This window comes from Protopterus annectens, chromosome 14.part0, assembly GCF_019279795.1.
Source record: "Protopterus annectens isolate FY-2018-M chromosome 14.part0, PAN1.0, whole genome shotgun sequence".
Classification (NCBI taxonomy): domain Eukaryota; kingdom Metazoa; phylum Chordata; order Ceratodontiformes; family Protopteridae; genus Protopterus; species Protopterus annectens.
Window position 1 is genome coordinate 501080858 of NC_056748.1, and position 16468 is coordinate 501097325.

Sequence of the window (16468 nt, forward strand, 5' to 3'; positions counted from 1 at the left end):
ATCAGAAACGCTGAGAAGAAATCGCCCATTGCCACAGTCTGAGTGCTTCTCGACACAGGGGTAGGACCTGGTTCCGCCTTGTTTGTTGATATACCACACTACAGACATATTGTCCGTCTGGATTGCTATCTCCCAAGGGAAGAGAGTCTTGAAGGGCTTGCAACGCTAAAAGCACTGCTCTCATCTCTAGAACATTTATGTGCAAGTGGCATTCGTGGTTGCCATGTGCCCTGGACAGTTCTGCCCTGATAATGCCCCCACCCGATCAGGGAGGCTCCGTTGTCAGAGTAGCAACCGGAGGAGGGGAACAAAGGGTCTTCCCAATAAGAGCTGAGGGAAGACATCCACCACAGAAGATGATTTCTGCATGTTTGCGTGATCATAATGGTGTGAGACATTGGAAGTTGCTGGTATGACCATTGCGTGAAGAGCATCCATTGAAGGATTCTCATGTGGAATCTGGCTAATGGAAGCAGAGGTATGGCAGCCGCCATAATCCCCAACACTTTCAGAACTAACCTGGCTTTGATTCTGTTGTGCTGAAGAGGAGCGAGACTATTTTGTGTATGTCTGTTATTCTCTGATCTGTTAGTCTGCAGACATGTTGACTGTGTCTAGATTTGCGCCTATGAAGGTAATAGTACGACAAGGCGACAAAACAGACTTTTGAAATTTATTGAAATGCCTAAATTTTGACGAAAGGTGTAGTCCCTGGCCATTAGAAGAAGATGCTTGGTGGGAGCTGTGAGGAGCCAGTCGTCCAAATATGGAAACACCTGGAATCCTGTCGTCTCAGGTGAGAAGCTACCACTGCCATGCATTTGGTAAACACCGGGGCAGTGGTGAGACCAAAGGGCAGGGCCCTGAATTGAAAATGACTGGTTCCCAGCCTGAAGCGGAGGAATCTTCTGGAGCGTCTGTTCATTTTATGTGATAGTACGCATCCTGAAGATCTATAGAGCACATCCAGTTCCTTTCCCAAAGGGGAAGGATGGACTGCAGCGTGACCATCCGAAATCTTGTTTTCTTGACTGACTTGTTCAAGATACTGAGATCCAAAATTGGTCTCCAGTCCCCTGTTTTCTTTGGAACTAAAAAGAACCTGGAGTAGATTCCGGATCCTTGCTGGTCTGCTGGAACTGGCTGAATTGCTCTTTTGCAAGCAGCTTTGAAATTTCCAAAGCTGCAAGATCCCTTTGAGCGGTGGAACATCTGGAAGGGATTTTTGATTGGTTTGGAATGCAAAGCAGGAATAATACCAAGAAATGAGGGAAACTGAAAACCCATCTAGTCTTGATCAAGGGAAAAATAGCCAGGCTTTCTGGGTCCCAGTAAATTTCCCTCACCCCTCCGAAGGTGCAGTCGGGCAAACAATTTGCTAAAAAAAGGGCTTAAACAGGGGAAAACTTCAATTTGCCCGGGCTGAGTTAGGGCCGCTAATTGTTGTTCCACTCTGCCTAAGACTAAACAAGTGCCTAAAAGAGTTTAGGAACCAATTTTCCCACTTTGTCTCCTTTGGGAATGCCAGCAAATATATAGATAATTCAGTCAAGCAAAATTGAGTCGGTGCAGAACTCTGAACAGTTACAAAGTGCCAAAAACATACTTGCCAGCTCTATATTTCCAGATTGTTTGGGAGGTATACTCAGCCAGAACAAAAGGAGATTCTAGCGAAGTGTTTTTTATACAAAGTGGAAAGGGAGAAAGGATGAACAGAATATAATTTAAGGTTAAGAAATTAAGTGGATTGGCCTTCTCAAAATGTTCTCTTTGTATTGGGTAGATTGAGCAAATGACACTAGAATAGCAGGGAGTGCCCCGATCAAATTTACAGCAGGGGCGTGCAACTGCAAAGTCACCAAGTATAACAAGACACCAACAGGGAGGGTTGAGAACTATACTACAGCTACTAGCTATTCACAAACTGAAAATACAACTCGCAGTATGAAAAAGCAGTTTACAGTTAATTCAGTAAAAATGCAACTGCGATAATGAAACACTAAAAGAAAAATAGTTAAAACAATATAAAACAGTATACAAATGGAGTGAGAGAGTACAAAAAAAAGCTTTATAACAGTGCAAACTGTACTAGATAAAGCACAACTATAAAAGTTAAGAAGTGCAATTCAATGAAATAAATGAAAGAAATAACTTATTCTGCTCTTGGAGTTTTATCAAATTTCTGCTTTGCCCCAGTGATGACTCACCACTCCACAGCCTGGTAAAATCAAGCACAGCCCCATGCAGACACAGGGTTTAAATACCAGAAAAGATGGAAGAATCTAGAACCTCGAATTACTACCCAGTCCTGCTAGCCCCTGCTCTTTCAACCAATCACTTGTGCTAGAGAAGTTCAGGCAACCATGTTACTCTAACAGAGAAGACACCATCAGCAGACGGCTGCCAGAAACACAGGAAACTCAGCAAAGCAACCGGACCTGGATAACAGCAGGCCTCTTACAAAATAAAAAAAAAACAATTACATTAAAAGAAAAAAAAAAAAGCTTACCTGCTTCTTCCACAGAATAGAGCTCCCTCCAGAACATCCTATGCTTATAATCATCTTTTGGTGCATAAAGATATGTATTCAGTTTCCATTTTTTAAGTCTAAAAAGACAAAGAAGTCTATAAATTTTAAGTAAGTGACTCTCGTCAAAAAGTACACAATGAAAAGGGAAAGCCGATAAAAAAAATGCATATATATTTTACATGTTATACTTGCAAAATGCTTATTATGCAAGACACTAAAATATCTCCTGAGGTATTACCTCGAACATTATACCCAGAAATTATTAGGGTACGACACTCAAAGCAGGAAACCTTCCTACCTTAATTTCTTCCTTGAATACAGTACAAAATTGAACAACTTCTACCATGCTGGCAAAATACAAAACCATAGTTTAATATCAGAAGACTACATTCAAAATATTTCTCAATTAAAGTGCAGTCTTCACTTTCAGAAAAGATCCATACAATGTCACATATAAATAAAAAGCATAACTCTGCTTTTCTCCTTTTGTGTAGATTATAATGATAGTCCATATTTCTTCATCTGTTAACCATTTTAACCTACAACAACATTCATAACAGGAGTTTAAATAAACATGCTTCAGAGACTCTGGATAAGTCGCTAAAAAATAACCTATTAATGTTTACCGGTTTTGACAATGTACTAGCAGTTACCATTGCTCATCTTAAATTTAGCAGTTAGACTATTAGAGGTTACAGTACCTACACTTTTATTTTTGAAGTTGTATTTTTGCATTTAAGTGCAACCTATCAAAAACTAAACATTTTACAATGTTTAACTACTTACTTACATGTGCACTTGTAATTGTGCTTCTGTTTACAAGGGCATTCTACTCATGTAATTTTCGTCACGGTTTTATGCCCCTGAGTTGTCTCTGAAGATAATTTATGACCAGCTCACCCACCCAGTTAAAAAGTTAATAAAAACTGGATAAATGAATTGGTAATCATGGACACTTTAGTCATGAACTGAACCACCACCATACGGGCCAGGTAAATACAATGCATGTGGAAACCTTTTAAGGAGTAGCCAACCATCCAGTTAAGTTTTTGGCAGAAGTGAAGTACTCCAGGAAGACCCATGCAGGCACAAGGAAAACAAACTATGCAAACATTAACCAGATTAAGACTGAATCTCAGACGCGTGGGCATCTTAACCAGTGCCATCATGCTCACCACTTATCAAGCTGTGTTTGCATGACATCTTGCAGTACTTTAAAAATGTCTAACTCTTTCATCATGTTGCCTACCTCTCAATTTCTGGCCCAGGAAAAGCATATTAAAACAGGGATTCTAAGTCCTGCCTTCCTTCACTCCCAACTAGCCATAAACCTACATAATCTGTTAAAAAGTTAACGTAGCTGTGAACTATCAGACGCAAACAAAACATATGCAGCTGGAACGTCAAGAAAACCTTAACTCATTACATCTGAGAGTGATGTCTCCAGGTGCATCTGTAGTTAACTCCTACTGACGTCCTAAGCGTCAAATATTACTTGCTCATATTTGCATCATAGGTTCATACAAGGCTATCTGCCCTAGGGCATTCATAAGCCTAGCCAGAATATGCTTGGCTTTCGCCACCCATTGTAAATTTATTTTGCTATGCCCTTTTTCGAGGTTAGTATACTGTGCCTCTGTCTAACAGTGACACAGAAGTGATACCCGGGGTAAACCTACGATCTCCCATCCACTCATCAAGATTCCTCTTGAAGACAGTCAATGAGGGACTCTGCCTAACCTGGACTGGGGTTTTATTCCAGAGTGAAGTGAGCCTCTGGGTTATGAATCTGTCCCTCCAGCATGTCCTATTTATTTCAGTGCTGAGGTTCAAGTCTCTCAAGCGAGTAGCTCGATGGGATTTGGATTTTCTGAGGTGCAGCATGTCCATTAATTCCGGGTTGGACATGGCTTTATACGTCAGGCACAGATCGCCTCTGAACAGGCGGTATGCCACTGAGTAGAGCTGGAGTTTCTTTAACCAGGCAGCATATGGCATCTGTTTGAGCCCTTTGATCCTCTTGGTGAGGTACTTTTGGGGTCTTTCCAGTTGCTGCAAGTGTTTGGTAAGGTACATCCCAAAAGGGGCATTGTACTCAATTATGGGCCTGATGAGGGATGAGTAAAGAGGCAAGATAACCTTCCCTGATCTAGATGCGAATCCCTTCATGATTAGGTGGGCTACATAAAATGTTTTTCTAACCACTTTGGCCACGTGATTGTCAAATGAGAGATTGCTATCAACTTGGGTCCCTAATTACTTCTTCTGTACTTAATGGATTACCACCTATGTGGTAATTTATGGGATGACTATACACTTTTTGGCATTTAGCTTGAGGCTCTATGAGGCCCTTTTGGAGGATGCTTGCGTCGGCTGGAGAGTCTATTATGGCGTTCAGCCACAGTCCTTCCGTGTTGGCCTGTACCTCTGAGAAATATATACCGAACAAGAGAGGTCCCAGGACTGAGCCTTGTGGGACACCACTTGTAATTGGTTTGGAGTCTGACATGGCTCCAGCAATTCTAACCATGTGGGTTCTGTCCTTGAGCCAGTTTGCAATCCATCTAGTGACACAGGGGTTTATATTTAAGCTGGTGAGCTTATCTATAATGCCCGAGTGGGGTATTATATCGAAGGCTTTTGCGAGGTCCAGGTAGGCTGTGTGGACCACCTTCCCCTCGTCAATGGCCTTGGTGACTTGTTTCAAAGAAATCAACCAGGTTTAAGAGGCAGGATCTGCCCTTAAAGCCGAACTGGGTAAACTGGGTAGGATCCAGTGTCTGTAGGTCCCCAATATCTTTATTTATGAGGTCCATGATGATCCTTTCCATAGCTTTGCAGACCAAGCTAGTCAGGCTTATGGGGCAATAGTTTCCAGGATCCGTTGAGGCACCACCTTTATGGAGAGGGACCACTGTTGCTGTACGCCACTCTTTGGGCACATATCCTGTAGTAAGGCTGAGATTGAACAGTAGTTTTATGTTTGGGTTTAGCTCTTCTTGGAGTTCATGTAGGATGCAGCCCGGGACACCGTCTGGTCCCATTGATGCTGTGTTTTTTGCTTTGGAGAGGGCAGCTCTTACCTGAGCATCTGAGATATCAGGGGGGCAGCACTCTGCTGGGACAGATATTTGCCCTTTTGGTAGGGAGGGGGGGTTTGCGCTGAACCTGTCAGCTAAGATGTTGGCAATGTCTGTGGGTTCGGTGTATTTTTTGTCATTTTGGACTAATTCTAAGCATATCTGGGAATTACCACCCAGGTTCCTAACATAACTAAAGAAAGCCTTGTGATTATCCTTAGTGTCCTGTGCAATTTTTCTCTCGAAGCTGGCCTTAGACAATTTTATGAGTGCCCGTAGTTTTTTGCTAATACTGATCAGTGATGCCTTCCCTTTTTGGGATTTTGCTCTATCATTTTGTAGCTTCCTCCTCCTACTGTATAGTTTTGTTTATGGCTGTGGTCCACCAGACAGGACGTCTGCCTTTGGAGGATTGGGTCTTGGTTTTATTTGGGATCGCATGATCCATGCATTCCTGAATGTGTTAACAGAATGCGTTTATAAAGATTCTACAGTCTGGGACGTATTTTCCACAGGCCCAGGGGCTTTGAAGGATTCCACCTCTGTTTTGAGGAGTGTGAAATTTGCTTTAGAGAAGTTTTTCACTGTGGTTTTCTGGGCAGGGGGTGGGGTCGGGATGTGAATATCCAGTGAGATTAGTTTATGGTCTGATCTTACCAGTGAGGGATACACTTCTGGTCTGGAGCATAGAGTCCCCAAGTTGGTGATGATCAGGTCCAGTATGTTTTCCCCTCTTGTGGGAGTGGTAACAAGTTGTTCCATAGCATTTGAGTTTATAAATTCTAGGAACCTTTGGGCTAGGGTGTTGGAGCTAGAGTAATGCTCCCAGTCTATGTTTGGGTAGTTGAAGTCGCCCAATATAATGGTGTTTGGAGACACCTTCATACTTTCCAGTGTTCTCAGGAAGGCCGAGTGGGGTTCCTGGGTTTGGGAGGGTGGTCTATAGCGGGCTATAAACTGGAAGGCAGTTTTACCCACTGTTAGTTGCACATGGATAGTCTCGGATGCTTCGTGCTTTGCCACCAACCTGGAGATGTGGGTATCTTTGATGAATTGATACTGCCCCTCCTTTTGTGGTTCGGTCCAAGTTTTGGGGCCGAAAAGCACGGTATGAGGTATAACCTGGTAGTGCTGGGGTGCTCTCGGGAGCCCTCAACCAGGTTTCTGTTACTGCACAGATATCGAATAATTCCAAAACCATGCTACGTACACACTTTCATCTTATACATATATTCACAATAGCAAAATCAACTGCATTAATATCTGACCTCTGTCTAGTGCAGGTAAATGGTTATCAACTGTCGTTTTTATGATATTTATAAAGGTATAATTTTGATATTTTTTTCTAAATATCTCAACAACCAAGTAACAGAACACCCCTGACATCATATGAAAGCTCTCAGCTAGTGGAGTAAAATGCTGCTAACAGTATGTCTGTAACTTGAGTGGTTGCTGAGATACTGTAAGTTGCTTACAAAATACTATAACTATAACAGTTACTGTATTTGCTGTAACTAACTTATAAAATTCAGTTTAAGACCTAGAACCTAAAGAATACTACCACTATAAAAAGTAGACTGTGCTGAAAAGTTTGCCATTTATACATCTTTCATAACCCCTATGGTTCCAGAGATATGAACATTTGTTTGAAATGAGAGGACATTATTTGATTCTATCAAAAAGTTTAGGCTCCACCCACTGGAAGTTACAGTGCAAACTTCCTGAGCTCCACAGGAGTGGATGAGTTAAACCGCAAGCTATCAATAAAAAGAAATTCTCATCCTTGAAAGCCAACAAAATTTAAGCTTAAAAAGTTTGCAGGTTAATAAGCAGCTCCATGGACTTGCAGCCAACGGAGCCCAGACCACAACCCACAAGCTGTATGCCTGATTAGATGCAAGCATTCAGAAGGTGCCAGGAGCCAAGGATGCAGCTATGTCCGTTCTGGAAGGAGGATGGCCAGTGAAGAAAAGTTACTTATACAACCAAGTTGTTTATTCCTCCTTGTACCCACTGCACCACCAAGCATTAAGCAGTTGCCAAACACACAATCATAAAAAAAACAATCTACCCAGGGTAACAGCCTACAACTGCTACACTCCCACTTCACCATCAGCAATGACTATGAGCACTTGACATGGGAAAATAAGGACTGCCCAAATCATTAAAAAAGTTTTACTTGAAGAGTAGGCACATTAAATATCAAGTTCACAAATCAAAAAGTTAAGTCATTAGAAAAAGAGATAGTTAATGGCCAGGGATTCAGAAAGTAGGCAACCATTCAGAGCAGTACCTTTTTAAAGTGGAAAAAAAAACGAGCAATGTTCAATGTCATCTTCTGGGAGAAATTAACTTAGTGCAGTATGTAGGACATCACACATTACCAAGACATTCTGGATAAAAACTAAAAAAATATCTATACTGTTGCTGTTATGCAAGTAGTGCAGTGACAATCAAATTAGTGCAGGAAAGTGACCATATTCACTATTAATACTTCATTTTGAGTAGGGTAACTTAGGCAGTATGTTATTTTTGATGTTTGAGCAGAAGTCTTCACATTTGGAACTTCTGTCATAGATAGCCAGGGAAACAATGGCTATGAATGGATGCCTGTTCTTTTCCTGGCACCAACTAGAAAACCTCTTCTAGTTACCAATAACCTGCCTTGTCCCTGTGGACAATTAGAGAATTCCACTTGTGCAGGAGGCCTTCTAGTTCTGAAAACCTTCTGGAATAAGCAAAAGCCACTAGGAAGATGGTTTCCAGTATGCAGAAAATGCTGGCTCACTGGGCCAGGATAATGTCACATTCTGAAGGATGTACTTAAGGTTCTACAGCAGGGCAAGCTCCTTTCTTGGAGGGGGGCCTTGGGTGCAGGGCAGTAAACAAAACTGCTTTACTGGCTAAGAACACAGAGGGGAATCCCAAGACAGGTCGAAATACCTGAAATATGTACACAAATATAAAACAACTTTATTCAACTCTTTCTACAGCACATGTGCAGTCCTCATGTGTGATGTACTTTCTCCTACTGGTTGGCCCATTTGAAGCTAACCTTGACTTGCAATGCAAACCCATATTTTTTTTTTTATATGCACACTGGGCTCAACGTATTACCAGTGACAGATACTACCATTAAAAAAACTTTAATGTCTTGTCATGTTTCACTGTATCAAACCTACCATAGAAATGTTTCGTGTCATTTCATCACAGTCTTCCCATCTCCCTTTTTGCTTCCACTGTACTTTCACTCTCTCATTGCTTCCTAATGGTCCCATTTTCTGTTATGAAGTTTAACAGGTATACACCTCACTTTTCCACTTAATTACAACCCTCCTTTTTGCTGTTATCAGTGCAGCACTATCAATGCTTGCATGCATCTTTGCACATCTAGATTTCCCACCCAATTAAAATGCATCTTATTCTCTAGATGCCCTCCCTCTATTTTATGTACTAATTCAACTAAACCTCTTTTGTATTGGCATAGTTTTTCATATTCTCAAAACATACAATTCCAGTCTCTTAACTGGTGATGTTCAGATAGCCAACAAATCTTTCTAATCTCAAAGATCTAGGTGTGTGATCTTTCTGGAATACATAAATATTTGAGCAGGCACTTCCATGCAGATATTGTACAATTTCCTGTGTCTACTAGCCAATTCAGATGCCTAGCAAATCGCTACCCATGATTTCTCAACAATTTCTTTCCACAACTCAACTGCTCCTCCCAAGTGTACACTTGCTTCCATTTTGTCGGTCTTTAACTAATGCTTTACATATCCTTTCTACTATTCTCTTATTTCTGGTCTTCTAAAATCTAGTTTCCTGTATAACCTCTACCAACCCTTTTTTCACTGCAGTCTGTTCCCACCCCCGGACTTACTTTGCCAAGATGTCCTACACCCCTAAACTGCAAGATTTCCTTTGTACCAAGATAGAAGTTTTCACAAAGCTCTCTCCAATCCATTCTCATGCCCCCTTTCCTCATCTGGCCCCAAAAAGAAAATGCTTTCTCTCTTTCCCACCATCCTTTTGCAGCCAAGTTAACTTATCCTAGGAGATATTTCCATAATGCTATGGGCAACACCTCGAAATGCCAGGATATACTCTGTCTTAAATACATCATTCACTATTCTGGAAACCTACCACAATGGTACATGGACTTAGCATTACAGTAGTCTCTCGATTATCCAAACTAATTGGAACCCAGGGTACTTTGGATAATCAAACGTATAACTGAACAAGATAAAAACATCTAAAATCTTTTTTTTTTCTGCATGTAGAATACACAAATCCACTTTTTAATCATTCAGTGATTCCAATGGACAACAAAAGAATATTTTTCACACGAGCTGGCTACAAGCTCAAAAAACATGCTCAAGCAAATACATATAATGTTTACATATTCAGACTTTTATGATTTTTCCTACTCAAATTTTGGAGGGCTGGTTCCGATAATTGACATTTCTGATAATCAACGTTTAGATAATCGATTCTCTACTCTATTTCCCTCCACTTAAAAGTATACCCCTGGTTTTGTAAGTAGCACACTAGTTTTAGCCATGCTGCTCTAAAGTATTCCTGCACGTAAGGTACTGCCAAGCCCCCTTCTGTTAGCAATATTTTCTGCTATTTCACCCAGTGTGTTTTATCATACCAAATATACTCAAATTATTCACCTGCTCAAAGTCTCCCCAATTTCTTTCCCAGATCATAAAGGAGTGCTTGTATCAGATACAAAACTACCACCACAAATATTTTCACTGCCTGTGTTCTTTGGTACATATCACTCAATACTATTCTCTACTTTAACAGATCTTTGATTGTCGTCTGCTCCCATAATTCCTTCAGCAAATCACCAGCTCTCTTTATATTCCCAGAGATATTTTCATAGGATCAAAGGAGTTACTATGCTATAGGCCCGGAGGTCCTTAAAATCCTAGCCAAGAATTTAGCCCATGTTCCAACAAGTCAGCACCTGATTCCCCTGTCCAACAGGGACACAGATGGAATCCCAGGGACAAGTCAGCACCAGATTCCCCTGTCCAGAAGGGACACAGGTGGAACCCCAGGGGTGCATTTTCTGTTCCCCATCCAGTTATCCAGGTTGCACTTAAAGGATTAATGAGGTACTCTGACATGGAGAGGGAGTCTACTTCACAGAAGGGAGTCTCTCTGGGACACAAATCTGTCCCGCCAACAAGTCCTACTGATGTCACAGACCAGGGTGAAGTCACACGTGTGGGTTACTCAAGTGCAGCTTGACTTGCGGATATGCAGCAGTCTCATCAAAGCTGGGTCTGAGATTGTTTTAGATGCCAGACAGAGATCACCTTTGAGGAATCTGTAGGGAGACTGAAGAGAGGGACTGGGCTTTTAGCCTGTGTAAGGTAGATGTTTTTGCCCTGGATTCTCCTGGTGAGGAACCTCTGTGGTCTCTCCAGCTGCTGCATGTGCTTTGTGAGGTACATGCCGAAAGGGGGAATTGTACTCAATACAAAGAAATTATTTACTCACCATAACGTTCCATCTGAGTGGTTATACTTCATTTTCTGCAACCTGTGGGTATATGGATCCGTGTCGGATCCGAGCAGGCAACTTTTTTTCTAGCATCTGCTCCAAGCTTTGAGCTCCTCCCCTTATCCATAATGCCCTACCATCTCCTATCTTCCCTCAGATCGAGTTTGCTGCAACTAACAATATATGCGCAACTCAACCCAATAAACAAACCCTGAAAACAGGATAAGGTCTGGGGGATGGAGGGAGAGAATGTTGCAGAAAAATGAAGTATAATAAGAAGTTATGTACTCACCATAACGTTCCATCTGAGTAGGTAAACTTCATTTGTCAGCAACCTATGGGTCTTCGGATCCATATCGGATCCGAGCCGGCAGTTTCCAACAGCATAGATCCGAGCTCCAAGCTCCTCCCCCTACCCATAATCCCCTGCCAACCCTACCTGACCTCAGATCGAGTTTGCCCACAGCTAGATAAGCATACAAACAATCACCCACAAAACTAGCTACATACCCTTGCCATAAGGAAGGTAACATCTCGAACATCCGAAGGTCAGGGGGACGGAGGGGGGGGGGGCTGTTGACAAATGAAGTTTACCTACTCAGATGGAACATTATGGTGAGTACATAAAGTACAGTTTTGTACCTACCATAAATGTAGATGTCCGAACTGGATAGCATCTGCAGTCATAACAAGTGGAGTGTTTCTTGCCCCAGCTCTTGCAGGGTAGAATTTTGCCAATGTTTCCAAATAGATAGAGGTAAACACAACAATAAGCATATATGTACATATATACAAACAAATACACCAACAGCTAGCTATAGGAGGGTAAACACCCTAGGAGTACCACACTGACTGCAGATGCTATCCAGTACATTTATGGTAGGTACAAAACTGTACTATGTCCTTCATGGATGCATCTGCAGTCACAGAATACCATAGCCAACTAGGGAGGAGGTTAAAGGTATAATGTCTTTGGTTGCCACAAGAAGGCTGTGGTAGTGTGTAGAATGAGGTCTTATGTTCTGTGGAATTGGTTTTCCATGGAAGGAGATGCAATTTCCTATCCATTTGGAGATTGTCTGTTTGGAAATAGCTTTTTTCCTGTTGCATAGGCTACAAAAGTTGGTCAGTCTTTCTGCTATTTTAAGGTATGCAGTATTCTTTCTTGCCTGGTTTAAAGATACTCTGGATACCACCTGTAGGATTAGTCCTCAAGGACACTCTATCTTGGCATTAAGGCCTGTAGTTCTGAAACCTCCTTGCTGAAGTAATTGCCAGTAGGTAAGCAGTTTTCCATGACAGGTGTTGTAGGTCTGCTGTTGCTGTTTGTTCTAAGGGTGCTAGTGTCAACTTTTCTAGCACAAAGTTTAAGTCCCAAGCTGGCAATGGTGGTTTCTTGGAGGTTTTACATTCTTCCCTTCCTCTGAGGAACTGAGTAAAGGAAGCAAGAAAACAGGTGGATCAAAAGCTTCGTATTCTTGCTGGAAATAGCTGGATGTAATGTATCTTGGATGGAGGGGACAGGCCTGAATGAATGAAGAAGTTCGGCCCCAGAATGTTAGGCATATCTCATATCTACACACATCTTTTTCCTCCTCTTCGCACCAAATGACAAACCTTTTCCCATTTTCCAGCATAGTTCTTTCTTGTTGAAGGTCTGCTTTTCAAGAATAATGTCTTTAACTCTAGAGAAAAGTTCTGATTAGCTGCCTGCTATGTGATGTTCCATGCAGTTCTTGGTTCTTCCGGACTCCTTGCCCAGCATGCTGATCCGTGAAGCTTGTTCCTTTGTGCATCATAGCCACATTTTAGGAATGGTTGCTAACCTGTTGTATGTTATTTACCATCTCTAATACATATTTCTTATCAAGAGATTCATCAGTAGTTAGTTTAGTTAACTGATCAAGCATAAACTCTTGGTATTGTATCACTGACAGTTTAAAGCTCTAGCTGAGAGAGTAGCTGAAGTGTAGACCTTTACCCCATCTGTCTAGTGACCTTGCTTTTTTAGCTGTGGTCGTGGCTGCCTTGGGACCCTGGGATATAGTTTCTGGGTCTGCAAGTGGGGCCTTGTAAAGGTGGTGATGAGTATCTGGCACCCTGTAAAATCTGTCTGGAGAATCTGGATCATCCACCACAGAGAGAGGAGGTATAGCTAAGGGCCTGTGCTGTGGGGAGGTGCAAGTCTTTGGAGTCTGAAAAATCCTGTTGCTGCCATTGGAACTGTTCTGCATGGCATGCAAGGTTCCCAAAGGAGAATTCTTCTGGTGGGAAGCAGCTGGAATGGATTCTTCAGCATCAGAATCTTCAAAATGGAGAAGAAGCCTCAGGCTGGTCAGTTATGTCTGATTCATCAGCAGAATCATTGAGATCCTCTAATTAAAGAAATTAAATCTTCTGCCAAAAGGGGCCTGGATGAGGAGGGTTTAACAGGCACTGATTTAGTAGTCTTGGCTGCTTTAGCCCTGGCGAAGGCCTTAATGGACATGGCTGCTGGAGGCCTAGCAGCACCACGGGTAGAGACATCCATCTGATAAGTCAACCACCGATTTCTGAGTCGATTCAAGAATTGTTGCAGCGGCCCCAGTTATAAGAAGAGGTTCAGCTGTACTTTGAGTTTTCTTTTGAAGATTGTGTAGTCGGAGGATCCAAAATCAGTGCCGACCAAAACTGTTGGCCTAAGTTTCCCAGGTTAAACAATTGTTGAAAGAGTAAGTAGTGAAGTAATCTCTGGATCAACAGCTTCTGCCAAGAAAGACTGGGAAAATGGCGTCGGCTGATGCTTTTATACCGGACCCGACTACTGCAGGGCTGCCTGACGACAGGACAACCCACTTGTTATGACTGCAGATGCATCCATGAAGGACATGTTCTTAATCTGAAGTAGTTAACTTCATTTGTGCATCAACCTATGGGACAGAGTCCCCAGCTACCTAAATCTTGGGCGGTCCTCAAGGAAGGATGTTCCGGAGCACTGCAGAGCCAAAGGATGCTCTCCCTCTGGAGACAATATCCAGCTTGTAGTGATTAATGAAGGTATGAGACAAAGCCCATGTTGCTGCTGAGCAGATATCATCCAACAAGAGTCTAGAACGAACGGCCGCTGAGGTAGAGATAAACCGGGTAGAGTGGGCATGGACTCCTAGAGGTGCGGGCCGACCAGTACTTTCATATGCCAACAGAATACACAGAAATCCATCTGGACAGTGTGACTTTAGAAACAGCCTTTCCTAAGTTAAATTTGGCAAAGGAAATGAACAACTGATCTGATTGCCTATGACCAGCTGTTCTGTGCACATCCAACTAATGTAACTTATATTCCCCTTTGTTCTGGTAGTTGGGGAAAAAAAAACTGGTAGATTAATGGACTGATTAACATTCGATTCGGATGCAATTTTTGGAAGAAAGGAGGGATTGGTCCTGAGGTAGACTCTGTCTTTGTGGAAGGACAAATAAGGTGGTTTTGCACAAAGGGCTTGAATTTTGGAAACCCTTCGAGCTGAGGCGATAGCTACAAGAAAGGCAGTTTTCCATGATAAAAATTTTAGATCTACTGAAGCTGCAGGTTCAAAGGGGGTGGGAGGCTGTAAGTGCCTGCAATACCAAAGTTAAGTCCCAAAGAGGGACTGCTTCCTTCACCGGGCGTCTGAGTAAGAAAGTACCCTTCAGAAAGGCCTTGCATAACTTAGAGGAGATAAACGGTCCAAGGTCAATTCCTACGTGGTAGTGAGAGATAACCGCCAATTGAACCTTGACTGTAGAGGAGCTGGCGCACTGATCGAAGTGTCCTGAAAGGAAATCTAACACTGCAGGCAACAGAGCTGTGAAAGGATCTAGATCTCTGTGCTCCGGCCAAATAGAAAAACGTTTCCATTTGCTACCCTAGACCTTTCTGGTGGATGGCTTATGCGCCACCACCAGAATAGCTTTGACCTGGGAAGAGATACCGGGAGTCCTAGCTAACCTTGGAACTGGATCAACCAAGCCGTGAGCTTGAGGTTGTCCAGGTTCGGGGTCGGAAGATCCAATGGACGGGATATGAGATCTGGAATGGGATCCAGAATCCAGGGAGGATTCACTAGGTGAGACCAAAGATACGGGGAACCAAGCCTGGCGAGGCCAGAATGGGGCAATGTGGATTATCTTGTTCTGCAACTGACTGACTTTCTGTAGAAACTTCATCAGCTGAAGAGGAGGATAAGCATAAATGAAACTGGGGGGCCAAGCATGCACCAGAGCGTCTCGTGGGGATTCCCCGGGTGGGGGAATTAGAGCGAAGTAGTCGTTGCTTGCATTTAAAGGAGAGGCGAAAAGATCGCAACAAGGTTGACCCCAAGTGGAAAATATCTACTTCGCTACTTCTGGGTTCAGACACCACTCATACGGCGAGAGGATGGTGAGACTCAACTTGTCTGCTAAAATGTTGGACCGTCCCGGAATGTGCATCGCTATGAGAAAGCGGTTGGTGGAAATCGCCCATTCACACACTCTCATGGTCTCTCGACAAAGGGGATAAGACCTGGTTCCTCCCTGTTTGTTGATGTACCAGACCACTGCCATGTTGTCCGTCTGGATTGCAATCGTTCCTACGGGAAGAAGGCTCTGTAGTGCTTGCAACGCCAAAAGCACCACCCTCATCTCTAGGACACTGATATGCAAACAGGTCTCCGTGCTGTTCCACATGCCTTGGACTGTCCTGCCCGCACAATGCCCCCCCCCCACACGAGGCGAGAGGCGTCCATAGTCACCGTGGTTAGGGGAGGGGACATAGAAAAAGGGCGCCCCTTCTGGAGGTCCAGGGATTGGAGCCACCATAAGAGGGCCTTCCTGCATACCCTGCTGAGGGGGAATAGGGTGGTACAGGTGGAATTGCAGAAAAGACCATTGAACTTGGAGAGTCCATTGCAGGACTCTCATGTTCAGACGCGTCATCGGAAATATGTTGATGGTGGCCGCCATCGAACCCAAAGCCCTCAGGACCAATTCCGCTGGGGGTGCCTGGGGTAGGAGGATGGCCCCCACCAGAGTCTTAAAGTCCGCACTCTGTCTGGAGTTAAGAGGGCTAGATGCCTGTTTGTGTCCAACCTGGTTCAGATGAAATAAATGGTTGAGTTGGAGAAAGGGAAGTTCTCTCTATGTTGATCGTGATCCCCAGCTGAGTCGCTAGGTGAAGAAAGGAGTTTCTGGCTGCACAGAGTAGATGCCTTGTGGGGGCGGTCAGGAGCCAGTCATCCAGTTATGGGAAAACCTCAATGCCCTGCAGTCGCAGGTGGGCTGCTATCACCGACAGAACTTTGGTGAACACCCTGGGGGCTGTGGTGAGACCAAAGGGAAGGGC

General features: G+C 43.2%; 1 protein-coding gene across 1 annotated transcript in view; it reads right to left on the reverse strand.

Annotated features, from left to right (window-relative positions):
• Positions 1-16468, reverse strand: part of OGA (O-GlcNAcase) — a gene marked incomplete at its 5' end in the record, with an annotated part of 1599409 nt that overhangs the window by 1456146 nt on the left and 126795 nt on the right. Inside the window, 1 exon segment of the mRNA XM_044056260.1 lies at positions 2510-2607. Coding sequence (XP_043912195.1) covers positions 2510-2607 — 98 coding nt within the window.